Source organism: Mya arenaria, chromosome 2 (genome assembly GCF_026914265.1).
Source record: "Mya arenaria isolate MELC-2E11 chromosome 2, ASM2691426v1".
Taxonomy (NCBI): Eukaryota; Metazoa; Mollusca; class Bivalvia; order Myida; family Myidae; genus Mya; species Mya arenaria.
In genome coordinates, this window is record NC_069123.1 from 24,653,022 (window position 1) to 24,672,480 (window position 19,459).

General features: G+C 33.9%; 1 protein-coding gene across 6 annotated transcripts in view; it reads right to left on the reverse strand.

Annotated features, from left to right (window-relative positions):
- Positions 1–13,662: 13,662 nt before the first annotated feature.
- The window catches only part of LOC128210390 (paired box protein Pax-5-like), a 73,597-nt gene continuing 67,800 nt past the window's right edge, over positions 13,663–19,459 (reverse strand). For all 6 annotated transcript variants that reach the window (XM_052914760.1, XM_052914754.1, XM_052914741.1 and 3 more), the window contains 2 exons: positions 18,337–18,450; positions 13,663–16,259 (listed from right to left, as the gene is read on the reverse strand). In XM_052914760.1, the coding sequence (XP_052770720.1) occupies positions 16,168–16,259; positions 18,337–18,450 (206 nt within the window). In that variant the 3' untranslated portion in view covers positions 13,663–16,167. The remainder of the gene's footprint in view (positions 16,260–18,336; positions 18,451–19,459) is intronic.

Below are 19,459 nucleotides of genomic sequence, written 5' to 3' on the forward strand. Positions count from 1 at the left end.
TTGTAGAGGTGACCGCCTTTCACCCAAATATCGGTTTCCCCACGAGGGTGAAAGTTGTTTAATGATAGCTGTGACCGCCTTTCACCCAAAATATCGCGTTTCCCTACTGGGATGAGAGTGGTCTAATAGTATAGGTGACCGCTTCTCAGATTGATTCCCTACCAGAGTGATAGTGGTCTAGTGGTAAAGGTGTCCGCCTCTCCACCCAGAGATCGTGGGTTTGATCCCCCACCAGAGTGTAAGTTGTCTAATAATATTAGTGACCGCCCCTGAAACCCAAATAATGTTGGCGTTTTCCCCTCCAGAGTGAGAATGGTCAGGTGGTAAAGGTGTCCGCCTCTCCAGGCAGAGGTCATGGGTTTGATCCCGAACCAACGTCATTGTGATCTTGTGTCATAGGTGGCCGCATCTCAACCCAGATGTCGTGGGTGTATCTCCTTAAAGGGTAAATGCTGTCTAGTGGTAAAGGTGAACGCCTCTCACCAAATATATCGTAGGTTCATTTCCCAACAGAGTGTGAGTAGTCCTATGGTAAAGGTGCCCGCCTCTCCACCCAGATGTCGAGGGTTTGATTCCCCACCAGGTTTAAAGTGGTCTTATGGTAGAGATGATCGCCTATCACCCAAAATATCGTTTTTCCTACTAAAATGAGAGTGGTATAGTAATATAGGTGACAGCCTGTCACCCCAGATGTCTAGGGTTCATTCCATTTCAGGGTGAGAGTGGTCTAGTAGTAAAGGTGTCCGCCTCTTCACCCAGAGATCATGCGTTCGATCCCCCACCAGACTGTTAGTTATCTAGTAATATAAGTGACTGCCTCTCACCCCAAATTATGTTGGGGTTTTCCCACCAGGGTGAAAATAGTCAAACGGTAAGGGTGTCCGCCTTTTCAGGTAAAGGTCGTCCGTTTGATCCCCCAACAGGATGAGAGTGGTCTAGTGGTGTAGGTGACCGTATCTCGTCCCAGATGTTGCGAGTTTATCCCCTAACAGGGTGAGAGTGGTCTAGTAGTATAGATGGCCGCCTCTCAACGAAGACATCGATTATTCCCCACCAGAGTGAGAGTGCTAGTGGTGACCGGCTCTCACCCGAGATGTTTTCGATTTATTCCTCTTCAGGGTGGAAGTGTGTTAGAAGTGTAGGTTTCCGCCTCTTATCTCAGTTGGCGTGGATTTCTTCTCCACCAGGGTGAGAGTGGCCAGATGGCATAGGTGTCTGCCTCTCAGCCCAGATGTCGTGGGTTTATTCCCAACCATGAGAACGTTCTATTGGCCTCTCAAAGAAAAGGACAAAGTTCTGGTTTCGGCCGAGGAAACGGATCGGAGAGTGATACATTCATATTTTATTCCCAATAAGGCCTAAACCTCATCGTGTAGGTGGGATTCAGTGCCTTTTAGGTCGTTTGCTGGACTCAAGGTGGAAAAGGAATCATTTTTGGTTCTCATAAAGCAAGATTCATTTCACATATTTTGTTCAGGTATAAATATTTCTTTACAATCAACGCGAATAAAATCGGGAACAACTGTTTAAACACGTTTTAAGTGCATGTTCTTTAACCGATGCACGGACATATCCGGATAATCGCGTCCGATACAAGCAAATAATTGGTTATAGTTACCTCCCTTTGTTCAGATGTAGTCTGTACACACCACAGACAGTTAATACAAAACCTAACTAAATGCCCCATTACACAAATTGTGCATTATTATTTACATAGTGAAGTTCTCCGTCCGTAAACGAATGCAGACCAGACATTTCTTCAAATTCCTTATTTGCGCAGAATTTACTTACATATTTTTTTTTATTAACTTGTCATCATAGCCGTTGCTAGATACTCATTTTTCGCTATAATGTTAATGGCGTGCTATTAAACGGTGTTTAATAAATGTTGTTTGTTTCAAGTACATGAAACATGACATACACGATATACATGGGCTCGCTTAAATTTATGAATTATTAAACTCAATAGTGCCCTTGAAGGCTTTGGGTGATTTAAGGTTGATTGGAGGGAACTAATGTAGTTGAAAGTTTGAAAGTTTTATGAATACACCTTTAAAAGCTTGTCTGTGATTGACTACTGTATTTCAAGCAATTTTTGCTAGACAAATTTTCTAACTTTGAAATTAAAGACCCTGACAACTTATTGTCAGATGGCCACTCACTTTTAAGTGTCTCTTTGGCAGTAAGCTCACGTCTAAAAACTAAAAATACGATAAACGAACCTGAGTCAGAGCACAGCCTTAAAACATGCCCTAAATGGCAAACTGATGAAAAGGAGATGTTTTGTAACCAAATTAATCAAGAACACTTGGCTGTTCTTATACAAATGGTTGAATCAATGAATTTTCAAACAGGAAAAAATGAATTAAATGTAGCAGTTGACGAAATCAGTAGCTTATTCATTAATAGTTCTAAAAAGGTGTTTACAAAATGCAAAACCCACTATAACGTCAATAATAATAATAATAATAATAATAATAATAATAATAATAATAATAATAATAATAAACCTTGGTTTAGTCCAGAATGTCATAAAACAAGATGTACATATAATTTGGCTAAATCGAAATATAAAGGAAGCCGTTCTTTGCGCAATAAACTTTCCTTAAGAAATGCTAGTCATGCTTATAAAAGTGCGATTAATAAATTTATAAGTAAGCATAAAGAAATAACAGCGCGTAAACTTCGTAATTTAAAAACCCACAAACCCAAAGAGTACTGGTCGTATCTTAACAGAGTGAATAAATAAACTCGCAGTTCTCTACCCCCCCCCCCCCCCTTATCAGATATGTATAACCATTTTAAAAATCTGAATGATAGTAGCAATCAAGAAGTTGTTTTCGAGTTGCCTCCCTTAGACCGCACAATAAATAATGACATACTAAATCGGCCGTTCTCCCGTTGTGAAATTGAAGAATGTATTAACAATTTGAATAGCGGAAAATGCCCGTCTCAATTTGATTGCATCCTTAACGAACACATTAAAGCTACGTGCTCATCACTTATGCCAATTTATTTAAAATTATTTAATATTATCTTGGAAACCGGTCATATACCCGAAGTTTGGACAGCGGGTATTATTCAGCCCATTTATAAAAATAAAGGAAGCCCGCAAGATTGTAAAAATTACAGACCAATAACAATTCTAAGTCATCTTGGAAAATTATTCACATCGCTGTTAAATAATAGATTAAATAAATATTTGGAAGAAAATTCTATACAACGACTGATCATATTTTTGTTTTGTATAAACTTATAGATCTTTACGGGCTAGAAAGAAAAAAAAAATATACTGCTGTTATGTCGATTTTTCCTCTGCATTTGACAATATTAACAGAGTTTATTTGTGGAGAAAACTACTCCAGTATGGCATATCAGGCAAATTCATTCGTATGATATACAATTTGTACAGCGATATCAAATCCTTGTTTCCGGTGATAATGACATACTATCACCATTCTTTGAAAGTAAAAAGGGGGTCCGACAAGGAGAAAATTTGTCACCGGTAATGTTCGCAATTTTTCTAAATGATTTGGCATCCTACCTTCTCAATCAGAACAATACAGGAGTCGACATAAGTGTACGCAACGAACAAAATTTGGTTACCTATTTTAAAATACATGCCCTACTTTACGCTGACGATACAGCGCTACTTAGCGAAACTGAAACAGATTTGCAAAAAATGATTGATGATTTTGATAATTATTGCAGTACTTTTGATTTAAAGGTCAATATCGATAAAACAAAGGTAGTTGATTTTGGCACAAATAGGCCGACTCGCTATAATTTCAAAATAGGAGAAAATATAATAGATACGGTTACTAAATATAAATACCTACTAGGAGTATTCTTTTCAAGCTCTGGAAGTTTTCTTAACGCAAAAAATACATTTAGTTGAACAGGCCAGAAAGGCAATGCACTTACTATATAAAAGTATTTACAATCTAGATATACCGACAGACTTACAATTACAATTATTTGACCATACAATATTGCCAATACTAGTATACTCTGCTGAGGTATGGGGCAATGAAAACCTAAAAATTATTGAGCAAGTTCATCTTAGTTTTCTCAGAAAAATAACAAAAACTAAAATGAGCACGCCTGCTTATATGCTGTATGGTGAAACTGGACGATACCCATTAGAAATTACCATAACATGTAAAATGATAAAATTCTGGATATCCATTCTTCGAGGTAAACAAACTAAATTATCACATTTTTGCTATAAGTCTATGCAAAATGATAATTCCAGATCTTTTAAATGGATAGATCACATAAAATTAATGTTAGATAATACTGGGTTTTCCAATGTATGGTTAGAACAATCAACAAATATAAACCCTAATTTACATAAATGTGTTAAACAAGTCCTTATCGACCAGTTTAAACAAGATTGGCACTCTGTAATGAATAACTCTTCTAAAGGCAAAAACTACTCACTGTTCAAGGAAACCCTCGAATTAGAAAAATACTTTTAAATCTTGCTCCTAATTTGAAACTCTTTATGAGTAAATTCCGTATGGCAAACCACAAATTCCCGATAGAAATAGGAAGGTATAATAATGTTGACTACGCAGAAAGATACTGTCATATTTGTAGGTCAGATCTTGGTGATGAATACCACTACTTACTAGTTTGCCCATCCTTTTCAAATGTCAGAAGAAAATACCTACCAAACTATTATTTAAATAGGCCAAATACAATTGAATACAAGGAACTGTTAACTGACACAAACGTTAAACTATTGACAAGAGTAGCCATTTAATACGCAAAGCATGTCAGCAAGTGTAACTTCTCTAGGTTTTTGTTAAATTGAATTATTTATACTGAGTTCCCCAATAACGTTTGCAATTTATTTATACGATATGCTTGTCCAAGGCACAGCCTTTGAAATCTGGCACTATATTGAATATCCCTTTATCCCTCATATTTTGTAAATATATTTAAAATAACTGTCTCCCTCTTTTCCATGATAAGACATATATTCGATACATGTACGACCATGAAAAAAATACAAAACCATTTTATTTCCGCCACTCGAGACAAAGCTATTGTTCTTCGTATTAGTATAATTAAGCTTTTATTGACACTGCTGACTAAACTTATATGTCCTGAAGTTGTCATGTATGTATGACCTGAGTGTAATAAAGATATTTGTTGTTGTTGTTGTTGTTGTTGTTGTTGTTGTTGTTGTTGTTGTTGTTGATGATTAATCAAGGCTCATTCAGAGCATCTGACAAAACAATGCAATAAACATGAACATTAAAACATGTTTAAAACAAAATAATAATGATAATGATAATGGGTTAGGTGGAATATCAAACCAAAAAGTAAAAATTCAAAGATGGAGAATGAGACATATTATGATTATAAAATTATATAATGTGAACAAGGAACACTGGCATAAAATATTATCTAAACAAAGATATTACTTAGTATTAATTTTTTTTACAGAATAAAGATAATCTTAAATTAGTTGATTTGTACTATTCATAAGGTGATCAAATTTTAAAGTGGTAGGGTTATTGTAATAATAACCGTCAATACAAATTTTTTCTATCTGAATTGAAAAATGAACATTGGAAATTCATCACCTATCATATCGTGATTAACACTGCATAAATTGCATGTTCTACTATTTCTTTCTTTATTCAAATATCTTCCTTTTCCAATAGGCAGTTTATGATTAACAATTCGAAATTTACACAATATATTGGTAAGGTTATGAGATAATACACGAAAATAGTTTTCAATGTAAAATTCCTTGTTAAAGATGCCATAATTTTGACATTTATTTAATTGATCTATTGTGCTAAACCTGTTTTGGATAAACTGGTCACGAAGTCGCTTTTAAACAAGGTTTTTGAAAGCAACTGGAGAACTAACATGTTGATATAACCAAAAGTTTGACAATCCAAGGCTATTTAAAGTGGTATGAACAAAATGAATCCAGCTAAAATTTTAAACATTGTAAACATACATATTAAACAAACTTATATACAAAATATTTCAGATTTTTGAATGTTTAGACATGTATAACAACATTACATCAATAAAAAAGAATTTGACTTTTAATACGTACAGAAAATGATAAAATTCCAAGTTCCCCATTTACCATACAGTTTGGAGTAGACTCCTTTAGGTTGAGGAGTTTACAAAACTTTAACTGTAAGCGATCAATTAATTCCATATTTCCAATTTCCTACACTTCTGATCCATAAATACGAATAGAGGCTATCAGTGAGTCAAAAAGACTCATCTGCATATCAAAAGGCAGTTATAATTTACGAGCTTTGTTAACTGATACATACATAAGAGTAGGGGCTATCATTGAGTCAAAAGGACCCAGGTGCATATTAATAGTAATAATTTACGAGCTTTGTTAACGACTGAAAACAAAGCCTTTCTAGCTTGATTGATAAGATATTATTTATATCATTTAAATTTCCATTATCAGAGATATGAGAAACTATCAACAAGTTTAATACAAGTACCATCAAAATGAAAATTTGGCATATTTTTTAGTCTTCTTTTGTTCTTCCATAATATAACTATCTTTATTTTAGCCGTATTTACTTGTAAACCCCAGCTCTGGTAGTATCAAAACATAGCGTTCAAAGTGAATTGTAATATCTCCGCATTTTTAGCCAGAATAACTGTATCGTCTGCATATAATAGTAGAAATAACTTTAAAAATACAAGAAAATCATCTTCACTAAGGTATTTTTCAAAATCATCACAGGCTGTTTGTAAACCATTATACTGAGTCGCCATAAAATCACTTAAACCATTAAAACTAATCAGAACAGCACAGAAGACAAGTTTTTACCTTGACGGACACCGGGCAGACTAGTAAAAACAATTTGTTATTTGCTTTAACACGAGACTTAGCTTTATCATGCATGTTGTACGTAAATAATTTTAAAGCATTTGCAATCAAGATTATAACTCAACAACTTTTTCCAAAGAGTAACTCTACTAACAGAGTCGAACGCTTTGCGGTAGTCAATAAAATAACAACACAATTTCTTTTCTTCTATAATTATCAGGGTCCATTATATCACCTTTATTTTTGTACAAGGGCAATATTTTGCCTTTACTCCATATATCAAGAATTACATATAAAAGCTTACAAAACAATGGCAACATAAATTCATGAACATTTTTAAATATTCATTGAATATGTCATCAAATAATGAAGATGATTTATTATTTTTCAAAAATGCAATAACTTTTTTTTTATCTCATCTACTGACACAGTAGCGTTGAGTTCACTATTTGTATTTGAAACATTTTGCAAACCTAGTTCTATAAAATCATCATTTACATTAACAGCCTTTTCATTTAATTTCCTAAAATGTTCAAAAATAGCTCACTAGATATTTGGTTAATAATATTTGTTTTTGTTTTTTTAAGAAGAATATTTATTTAACAGATTCCAATGAGCTTAAGGGTCTGTTTTTTAACCGTTTAAGTTTTATAACAAACTCACTTTTGAACAAATTTAATTTCTTATTCATTTCCTTTTTGTACTTCCTACAACTAGATACATTTCTTCTTGAAAAAACTCTGGATCTGTACCTTCTAAAATTGTTTTTGCTTGACAAGTACTAACTTCTTAAATTGCTTCATTTTCATCAAATCATGGTTTATTACTACATTTTACATTTTGTTTATTATTTAATAGTGCAGATTTTCTTCTCTTTGATGAGATCACAATCATTTGCAGCCTTCAACAATAGATTGCTGACTTTATTGGTAACATCATTTATTACTTCATCATTATAATTTTAACTGTCAAACAAATGACCAATTTCAATAGAGAGATCATTTAAAATGGTTTTATCAAAACTGTCTTTAAAACTGTCTGCCAAGTTCTTACCCCATGTAGGTTTGTTCAAAACAATACATTCATTAACAACAGACTCTTTCTGAAATTCATTGTTTACAATGTTTTCTCTTAGTATGATGCATGCTTCTATGTCTGATAAAAATGGATCAAAATCTAAAATATCAAAATGTCTTTCTTTAGGTAAATTAATTCTAGGCAAAAAAGTATAATCTATAACACTGTCACAAGTACAGGTGGGTTTACCAATGTATGCATCAGAACCACATCTACCATTTGCAAAATGCAAATCAACAACGTTGCATAGCGGAACAATTCTGTAACCATAATTATTCAAAATCTTATCCTTAGATGTATGCGCTAATGGAAAACCAAGTTCAAGTAGATTATCTTTACAAATAGCGTGTTTTATAAAATGATCAAGGTTCTCATTGGCAATTTCATATTCAGGAGCCGCTATATAGGACTATATCGCCGTTTGAGTAGGTAAGATTGGTCTCCCGTGGATCAGTCGAAATAGTGGTAAATTGAAAAAAGTAAGTGCATTTATGATTACCTTTTATTGGAATATTGGATGATTTTGAATTTGTTGGCAGAAACAGAAAGGTAAAAGTAGACGGGGTTTTGTTTGGGTTGTTTGCAACATAAATTAATGTTTTATTTTTTGAGATTACATTTGTCCGAGATATCTAATTGGAACAACAAAACTAAATCATAATCGATAGCAAGCTTTTGCACGAATGAGATCGGTGCTTATGTTTTTCGTGTTGATTTTCTTTTAATTTGGCCAAAAAGTACCACCAACTATACTGTGAAAAAAAGTGAAAGGTGATGTTTCTGGTTAGAACGATAAATGCAACAAAAACAACCATTGTACTATATTGATACATGAATTACATTTTGACATGTTGTAATTATTTTAAAGCTTCAATTACTTGCATGCATGCTCCTGGCATACTGGGCATGCATACGGAGCACGGCTTGATTAAGGCTTTCCAGTAGTCTCAGTGCAAGCGGCATCCTTATTTGAAACCGTCTGCTTAAAAGACACTCATTATTCAAGTTTATGACCTGTATGATTGTCAAAATGTAATAACCCCTTATGTAAAAATGCAAAAAGAATCCTTAGCTATCTTTAAAATAAAAATCTACCTGGACCTAAATTCCTGACCGATACTACTTCAACTCAAACAAAAAATGCATGTTAAGCGGTTTTATTTTATGTTTAGTTTTCTTTTCGTTTGCTAGCCCAAAAGAAAAGGAACGGCAAAGACAGAAGATGAACTCACACAACGTACGGTTAAAACTGGCTATGTTGAAGTCGTGAGTACTTCGGGAAATACTTCGAGATAATAAACATTCGATATACTCGAAATTCAAAAAATGCATAATTAAACTGGAAAATAAAAACGTATAATAGATAATAAAAGTTCGACATAACCAGAACATCGAGATAACAAAGTTCGACAGAATTCATTGTTTTTCGACTGTTTATGTTAAGAGTTCAATTTTGTCGATCAGCAAAAAATAGAACGGGCGCACACACAAACATGCAAACACGAAAAAAACTATGAACCATCAGTGTCGCATAACATTTATGAAAAAACAACGTATTATGGACCCTCACAATCTAAACATATCTCATCCAGTTCTGATCTACAAAAAAGGCTGGAACAAAAATCTTCAATAATTATTCGTTCCTTAGTTTCCGCCCGGCACAATTAGATCTGTCTGACTTCTCTTCTTTATTTCCTATAAGAAAAACACAGTCAATTTGTTCCACATCAGTAGCTTTAATACAAATGTCATCTGGAGGTCTCCTCCGCCTATTTCTTAGAGTGATTATTCATTTCAATTCCAGTGGTATCAGTCTAGGCCTGCTTGATATATTTCAACGAGTAATGGACTTTCTGGCCAGGAATGGACAAAGGCCTCAAGCCAGACACTTGGTAATCTTAATAAATAAATAGTTAGTGTTTGTTTAATTTGATTCTGTGTCCGAATTGACAGTTGCAAATAGAATAACAACATTACATCATAATAAGCAGATATGATAGAGTTTTGTATTTAATCTACTTTTGAGTATAAGTAATAAACCCATACATATACAGAATTGTTTTCCAGCTGTAAGACAACTGTACCTGATAGACATTTGACCTACATTTTAGGGCTCGTTTGCATTCACCCTGGCCATAGTAGTTTGGTCAGTCGAATTTATCCCGTCGAGCCATTCGGTCTACAAGTTGATATCTTAGCCTGAAAAACAATGGAAGTTTTGTGTAGTTTTTCATCAGTAAACCTAAGTAAGGATACCAAAAAAGGTATAAATATGGTAAAATAATGAAATAAACCTCCTATTCGGTCATACGTACAGGTCGTGTTTGCCGATATTATTTAGACTACGGAAGCACATACGGGTTATAACTGGCTAAACGTGTGAAATATATATAGTTATCATTCATGCATTGTAAATCGCATTGTAAATTGCCTTTGAATGCATTTGTTATCAAATTAAATAATATTTCCAGAACAATATAAATAAGAAAAGATGATACAGAACCGACCATTAAACATCATTTTGCTATGTTAGAATGTAGGTCCTTCTATTTCTCGAAATATTTCATTGCTTTTCATTTTGCTTTAACATATATAAATAAAATACTTTATTGTTTCATGTCTGTTTTGTATTAACGTTTAAAGAGAACAAGAGTGTTCCAAGCTTGATTATTGTTTTCCCCATGGGGACAGACAGAGGATGAAAACAGAAATTAAGTTTGTTATTTTTTTATGGGTTCCCGCATTATCCATGCATGAGCTCACTGCAACATAAGGCAGCCATAACTGTTCATAATTAGTTTTATTTATTATCCATGAAAAAGAAAAACATATGAATGTTTTAACATGTCAAATTAAGTTTGATATTCGTTACCATTCTATGATTTCTTTTCATGTTTTAAGAGTACATTTCATATTGCAAACCTTCACGTGTATTCAGTTGGTGCTGATCATCTCATAGATGGCAGTATCATTCATTAATGGTAAATCAAACTGGATATATACATAAAAATATTATCCGTTATAATAGTATTAAAGTAAAAGTAGCTGTGGTTGTTGTTTTGTTGTCATAAGAAGAGTTATTGTATCATAATTTCTACTTATTGAGGTTGTTGTTGTTGCTGCTGCTGCTGCTGCTGCTGCTGCTGCTGTTGTTATTGCTGTTGTTGCTTGTTGCAGTTTGAGTTGTAATTTTTATTCATATCCTGTATAATATATGAATGACTACATGGTTCAACCAAAAACTGAAGGTTCATTGGGTGTCTAAGTGTTTACGCACTTCATTGACTGTTCAAAACCGCAACACGTTTTCAATATAAGGCACACTACATAAAAAGAAGTAGAAGCGAAAACCACCACTGTGATTATGGGATAGATGAGCGATTAAGGGCCAAACTATTATTCTTTAAAATATGTAAATTACATTTGTTTGTGCAATATCTTCGTGTACATAGTACTTCTTCAGTACTTTTACTCATGTTGCTATTTATGTTTTTCAGCTTTCATATTGGCGTTTTGCAAAACTGTTTTCGACATACCTCAGTGTACAAAAGTCATAGTCATGAATTGGTTTCTAAGTGAAAAAGTTTTCAGAAAAACTTCTAAGGTATAAGGAAACGTTATGTTGAAACTTCGTTTACCATTGAATAATTACATGTTTGATAACGTTCCCTTAAAACTGCATTCTAATTGCATTAAACCGCCAGGTGGAGCAGCTGCAAAAATGAACAAATTATGAACGAGCACTTTCACTTATAGATGTCAAAAACAATAACAAAACAGTCACAGAAATGATCATCTAGGTTTAGCGGCGTAGCATGCCCATTGACGTGGAACAGCTGATTCGGGTAAGTCTTTCAAAAACTGCAAAATAAAATACATTAAATTAAAGTTATAAGAATTGAACTTCATTTTTCTTAACACCATGAGAAACGCGGAATCATAATATAAATCATTTACATGCTGTGTATGAGAGCCTCGCCCTGTCTGGTCACTTGATTTAGGTTGTATGGTCGAAGTTACCAATTGGTGGTGGGGTATGTAAGCTTATTTATGCTCGCACTCGGGCCTTGACCATTCGGCGAATGATCTGATTAGATCATTTTAGTTCTTTTTGGAGCATAGTTCGCACACAGAATGATACCCTGGTTAGAGCTACCCTGGTTGTTTAACGTGCACCAGTGTGTAGCACTGTCACACGGGAACCCCTTTTAACCTTCCTCCAGGAAGAGGATTAGTATTTTTTAAGGGTGCGGCGGGGAATCGAGCTTGCGACCGTCATTTTCCCACTGAAATAATATTGCAATAATAATGACATTATACGTTAAGCATTCCTCTAATGCTACAAGTACATCGTACGTGTATACTCATTACTAAATCGACAGTCTTTCAGCACTCTAAGTACTTTGATATATCAATAAAATTGAAAGATCACCTATGTGAACTCGGCATATAAACCCCAGCTTTATTTTTTTATGAATCTTGTTTGTGTGTCACATCACAGTCTTGATATAAGGCACGATTCCAAAACAATTTATGTATGGTTATTACTCGTATACATAAACTACGTTAAACATCTAATCTTACATCTTCATTTGGCCACTATCCTGTTTTTAGCCGACCTGCAAGATGTAAATGTGTTCAAATTAGGAGCAAGCATGCAAGAACGTGATTCGTTATCCCCTACAAAACAAACAGGTCATTTGTTCACAGGTGGGTTCAGGTTTTGAAACACATGGTATAATTGCTATGGCGACGTCGGAAGCACCCTTATAAAACGTTATTTTGAAAGAATCATCATTGGAAGATATGTTGACATTTTATTCCGAGTATTGGTTACCTCCCTTTGAACTTTGTGTCAAAGATTTTAATTGTAGTTTCGGCTCTCAAATATTTGTTCGGATCGTATAGTCAAATCTTTATTACCAGACAAAAACACACCATAAAGTCTGGAGAATACTTTAATATCTAGGGTGTCCCCAAATATCGGTGGCAAAGCATATTTCTGAACTTTTGACATTAGTTTTTTGATTGGTTTATTAAAGCTTACACAACATTCTAAATTTTTTGTTAGCATTAAATATGAACATTTATGGAGTTGAAGAATACAGAGTTTTTTTGCTCGAGATTTAATTTTTAATTTGTAAAACCGATGCTCCCATGGTAACCCCCATGATTTATTTTCATTGTGTGTGCACACTTTTATTCTCATTTACTTTTCACATAGAGTACAAAAAAACGTACATGTTTGGGTGCGCACTTATAAACTTGTATGTCTTTATTGTGGTAGCCTTTTGGCCTACTTGATTTGAAGTAGAGCTCTCTATTTTATTGACTGATAAAGAAGATAGTGAAAAAGAATAATATCCCTTTTAATTGTTTAGTCGAGCCACGTGTTTTGGAATATACCCTTTTAATTGTCTATACTTCATATTTTTCCAGTATATTAATTTATATAGACTCCAAATATGGGGTAAAAGCGAACATTTAATAGCGAACTTTATGGCAGTTGTTTCGTAAGACGTATTTCTCACGACCTATATTAAAACTTATGTTTGTGCAGACATGATGTACTGCATATAAATCAAAATATTGAATTCGCCTCCCATTGTTATTCCGATTTATGCAAATGCGGCATCCACCACTTTCGCTATCTTTGAAAATCAGTATCATCTGTGATGATAACTATCTTCCTCCCTTTTGATAATATTTCTTAAGGGTCACTGGCGAAATAAATAAATCACAGAGTAAAAACATTCAATGTAACAAATATTTATTTTTCTTAAAATTATATGACAGTTTGTATGACAATCGTTATGTATTCATGTACACAATTATAACGACTCCTAGCGACATTCAACTTGTCACAAGCTCTGTGCTATCAGCGCAATCTCATCTCGCCATCAAACTTATAAAACTTTATATGTATACAAACAGTTCTGATATCAAAAGAAACGTAGCACTTTCGATGTGTAAATTTCTAACATAACTTTCGTAAGTAGAAGTCCCATTTCCCACAACGTAACATATTTACCTATCACTGAAATTTCATCTTGCTTAGAGTATGACAAATTGAAAAGAATATACAAAAGCACAAAAAATCATAGTTCAAGATTATTTGGGTGAACCATTATTCTATGGCAAGAGTCTAGCTTTCTTCCCTGACTTTCTATAGTGATATAAATAAAAATCCTTTAAGTTAAGCAGTAAATGAAATTGATTTAATTATAAAACAGCGCTGTAAAGGTTAGATTCTCTGCAAAAACAAATGAAACGAATATTTATCAGTTGTTTGTCACTGAACTGGCATTGTCAGATTCTATACATACAATCATTGAAATGTTAAAAGTATTGCAAACAGACATATTTTTGAGATCAAAACTTGAAACACTTGGAACAGTTAGTATTATCTGATTTCAACACATATTCACATTTAGTAGTTACTGGTTTGAACAAGAAGTGTGGAGCCATGATACACGACGTTTTGAAATGAGTAAGGTTATCTTATATTGCACTGTCGATGAATATTTCTAGGTAAATGAGTGACCATTATGCTATTTCTAACGAAAATGTGTAAATGTACATGTAAAAAGAGAATTCCATGAGTATTTCAATAGCTTATTTTAAAGACATTAAATAAACCAGTTTTTTGCCAATAACACATTGAATGGTGGAATAAACAGAGCAATCGTAATTACTCGGCCTTCTCCGGCAAACTCGGCCATCTCCGGCAAGCTCGGCCATCTCCGGCGGCAAGTTCAGAGAGTATATTTCTTTGGACAATAGCCAAGTTTTTGCGATTGATACAAGAGTTGACATAATTTAGTGGTAAGCATTGGAAACTCTCACTCGTATCCATATATACATGCAGGTATGTATAATATGATGAGTTAAAAATTATCATGGAAAATTATGGTATGAATATTTTAAAAAAACGACTTTTAAATCAGGTCATGTAATAGCTGAACAATTTCAAGAGCGTATAAAAACAATGAAAACGCATGTAAAGCTGAACAAATCATGTTTGAATGAGATTCACACCATATTCCCTGAAAAATGGATACAATCATACCATTTTTCAAACAAAATGAACAAAAGTAAGTACTTGAAAGTCAGTTTAAAAGTATGACTTAATTGCATGTTCATTAGTCTGATATAGAAATTATGCCTTAAAATGTCACTCAACATATGAAAATATAAAAGTATAAAACGTTGCTAAAGACTAGATGATTTTCCTTTGTATGGATGTAAGTTTTCTTGTGAAAGAAAAACCTTTACAATGAAAAAAGTAATGCCAGTCTTTTAAGAAAAATATTGCTCTGAATATGTTATATTGTTTTAGTTTTACATAGTAATGAAATCAAAAATATTTTATCAAAGAATAAACACAATAAAAACATTCATAATCTAATCCACAGTCGTTCCTGCACTCTACACTCCCACGAATATTTACTTTGTTCCAACGAAATTTCTTTCGCAACGATAAAACATTCGTGGCACAACTAGTACACCATACATACCACAGTTACACACTACACTACGGCTACCCTGTCAGGCCAAACAATCTGAACAAGTATTATGTCAATATTTTGAGTATGTGTCGGTACCTTATATTTGCAATGGTTGCAAAAAAATCATAATTGAATTCTATAATACAAAATGTGTGTATAAAATATTTACAAATGTCACAATATAAAACTTTAAAACAAATAATAACAAATAAACATCTGAGCTTTTCTCTACAAAAACATGGTTTCATGTGATATTACCTATTTGCAAATATTAAAGCAACTATCTAAATATATGTTATGTGTTTTAAGAAACATGAGAACATGTATATCGTCAAACAGCAGTTTGTATACAGTTGCTATGGTAACTGCACCAAAGCATTGGTTACTTCGAACTGTCCAAATCTGTCGTACACACTCGGAGGGATATATTGCAAATCGTCACTCAGACATGTGCATGCGCGGGTTCTATGAACACGTGTCGGCTGCTCTGGAATACAAGCGACCTCCATTTCTGCCATTGCAACAAATTTCTTCTTACAAGTAACTCTATAGTCACATTTTTAAAGCTTTGAACACCAGACACCAGTCTCAAGTTCTTCAAGATCATCATCGGTGTTAAGAATGTGTGTCAATTTTCTATACAGAACACACTGCACGACCCTGTTATGTCACTTGTCAAATATGACGTATTGTCTGTCACGTGATATCTTATGGCACATCGTTTCTTTGCAGCAATGGAGGTGACCATGTTTACGACTTCTCTGGGCTGGCAGGAACACCTGCGGGTTGTTCTGTGCGGGATCCAGGTGCCCCTACATTCGTCTGGTAATAATAATCAGGATCTGCAAGAAGGTAGATATTGTTTAAATACATATATAGAAAATATGTTTCAAACAGTCCAAATATGTCCTTGTTGTTAGAATAGTGTTTTTGCTGTGTTATAAAGTAACCTACATGTTCAGCCCATATACATGTACATACATTACACTTAATCGCTGATTGAAATATTTTGTTGCGCACAGAATTTAGAATTGGTTACTTGGCTAATGCTTGCTCAAGAAATGCTCCACTCAATTTAATGATGGGAGAAGAATACAGCGCACTTAATATTCATTAAATCAAGTGCATTCATAAACGCAAAGGATATTATTTCCGATGTTGCCAATTGTGTGGCTGAATTCTTGTCTACGCCTGCTACCGGAGCCATAAACATCTCCAAAATCAGTTAAAGTACGGCAACTTGATCCAGTCCTCATAAACCGCATATAATCCATTTACGCAGTTTGCAGCCCATAAAACCACGACAGCAATGCATATAAGAGTTCCACTGTCCATTGACCAAACCAAACAGTGGTATCGTGCCTCTGGCTAACCAAATTATTCTTATGCAGATTGATGTAATTTCATGTCGTCTGCTTGGGTTATTTATTGTTTCAAGTTCCGGAATAATCTCATATGTCACTGGATTCATATCTGGCCAGAAATGATCTCTTTGTCTTGAACTATTTATTTTGATTTCTTCGTCATGCTTTGGAGATGTTTTGGAATGCTATTTCGTTGCTGTATATATAAAGTTGGCAGTATGTTTCTCATAATAACCACAGTCAATGTTTATGCCATAAATATAGAATCAAGTCAGGCTCCAAATGTTTTCCTGTTTTACTAAATAAACTGAACATTGACATAGTTTAGGTTTCAAACTATTTCACTACTAAAGAAGACATTAAACACGATGACCAATATATAATTGGCCATCAGCCACTTGCATAAAACCTGTATGGCTATATTCCGGTTAGTTTGAACATTAAAATGATTCCATTGGTTAATAGTTAATATTGGATAAAGGTTGACCAATCAATAATACACATTTTGGCTGACCTTTACCAAACAAAATAATTAACCAGTGTTATACAAATTGGCTGCAGAGCCTCCATCTCAGGCCCGAGCTGGAATCGTTTACAAAATATCAGAATTTAGAGCTTTCCCTGAACGTACACAAGAAGCGAAAATAAATAGTATACATGAACCCATTCCATTCTGTCTAGTTTAGTTCATGTTTGTTTTGTTTTTGCCAATGTCTTATGGTCATCAGGTCACACGATAATGTTTAGTTTTTGTTTGGGTTCCACTTGAAATCTAGATTTTCATTCAGTCGACTTATCTACTACCAAAAAGACAGTAATTGTTTGAACCCTAGTTAACACCGCCATACACTGACACCTATGCGCAGTGTGTATCGAACTGGTTGATGGCCATCAAAGAGGCCCACTGACGCTCAGTCGCTCGGCAAGGCGACTGCGCTGATAGGGAGGTCAGTCAAACATGGGCTGGTTACAAATAGGACTTCTTCATAAAACCATTGCATGCTTCGTGAATAAATATTATTGTCACAAAACTTGTTGCATTAGTATATATTGTTATCCCCTTATGTTCTAGTCATTTCGCTTTCGTGGTTCTGTGTGTTGCGTTGGGTGGTAGAGTATTCAGATAAAACGGATTTCTTGAAATCGTTTTTAAAATCAATGTTAAAAGCTTTCTCTAAAGGAATATGGAATATGCATTATCGGATTATTCTGTTTTAATGTTGTACACATCTAAAATTTAAAATTTCACTGGAAGTTATTGTTCTTTTTCTTTTCGGATATTAACACAATTAAAAACTTTAGCTTAAGACAAGTCAAACTATTAAAAATAAAAATTAAAGGTATGCTGAAGTGACAGTCGAAACTCGCTATGTCGAACCTTGTTATCTCTATGTTCTGGTTATGTCGAACATATATTTTTTTCAATTTCTTTCGGTCTAATTATAAACATATTGTATTTCGGTTATATCGAATTTACGATATCTCTAAGTAGTTCCCGTGGTTCCCGACGACTCCGACATAGCGAGTTTTGACTGTATACTCATGCCAAACTTACTTATAATTCCGCTGGGCCCGTACCTAACGGCGGCCCACTGAGGGTTATTATAAGAGACCGACTGGTACTGGGTATATGGCACCGTGTGCTGGTAGTACTCGCTTGTCGTGTTACCTGAAAGGAGAAAACACATCCTCAATTAAAAGTTATAGAAAATGCATGATCATTTAATTCTAAGTTCGATATAGTCATGGTAGAGTGGTGAAAACTTTTTATAATGTTTAACACTACTAGTTCTAATTGGTAAATATTATGTCAAACAATATTCCTATTGAAAAAAAAACAAATCATCTAATGTCATACTCTAAAAAGTATCTACTTGCTCACAAACTATATGAAGAACGAACGCAACTTTAACTAGCTAATGTGTTACGAAACAGAGTTTATAAATACTAAATGATTGACTTCTGGTATTATCCTTACGTTTCATTGTAAACCTGAGGGTCGACATCGTGTAATAAGAATACCTCAATTTCAAACCATTTTTGATAGTTATATATTCTAAAAAATGAAATTCATACATGTTCTTGGTGTACAAAAGAACAAAATTATGGTCGTGTTGCTTTGATATATGTTGGTTGTGGAAGAAAGAGAGACATTTGTCATGTTGTATAGCCTAGTTAAGCAATGTGTTTGTCTTTTAAGTTTTAACAGAAAATAGATGACTTTCAAAAGTACGCTTTATCTCTGAACAGAGAAAAATGATATCTCTTCAAACAAAAACGAAATCAAATGTCAAATAAGTAAAATTATTAAATGTTTTGTCTTAGGTTTAACGGAATTATCGAATTTCGCCATCGGTATAAGTACAAAGCGAATTGAACAAAGGCCTAGAACAATGTCAAAATTGGATATGAGAACACAGATCCGACAGTCATTCCTAGACACATAACACGGGTGTCCATTGTCTTATAATGGCAATTGCCAACTTTAAACAATAGTTTCAAAATCAGCTATGTAATTGTCTATTGATTGAATATATCAAAACAATTGTGAACAATCTCAGCATGTGTCACACTTTCTTGATTAATGGTCGAAATGTTTAACAAGGCTGTCTTAAGTGAGCCAATTTTATGACGGTTACAATCATTTTATTCAAACCCAATTTTTCTATTAACTATTC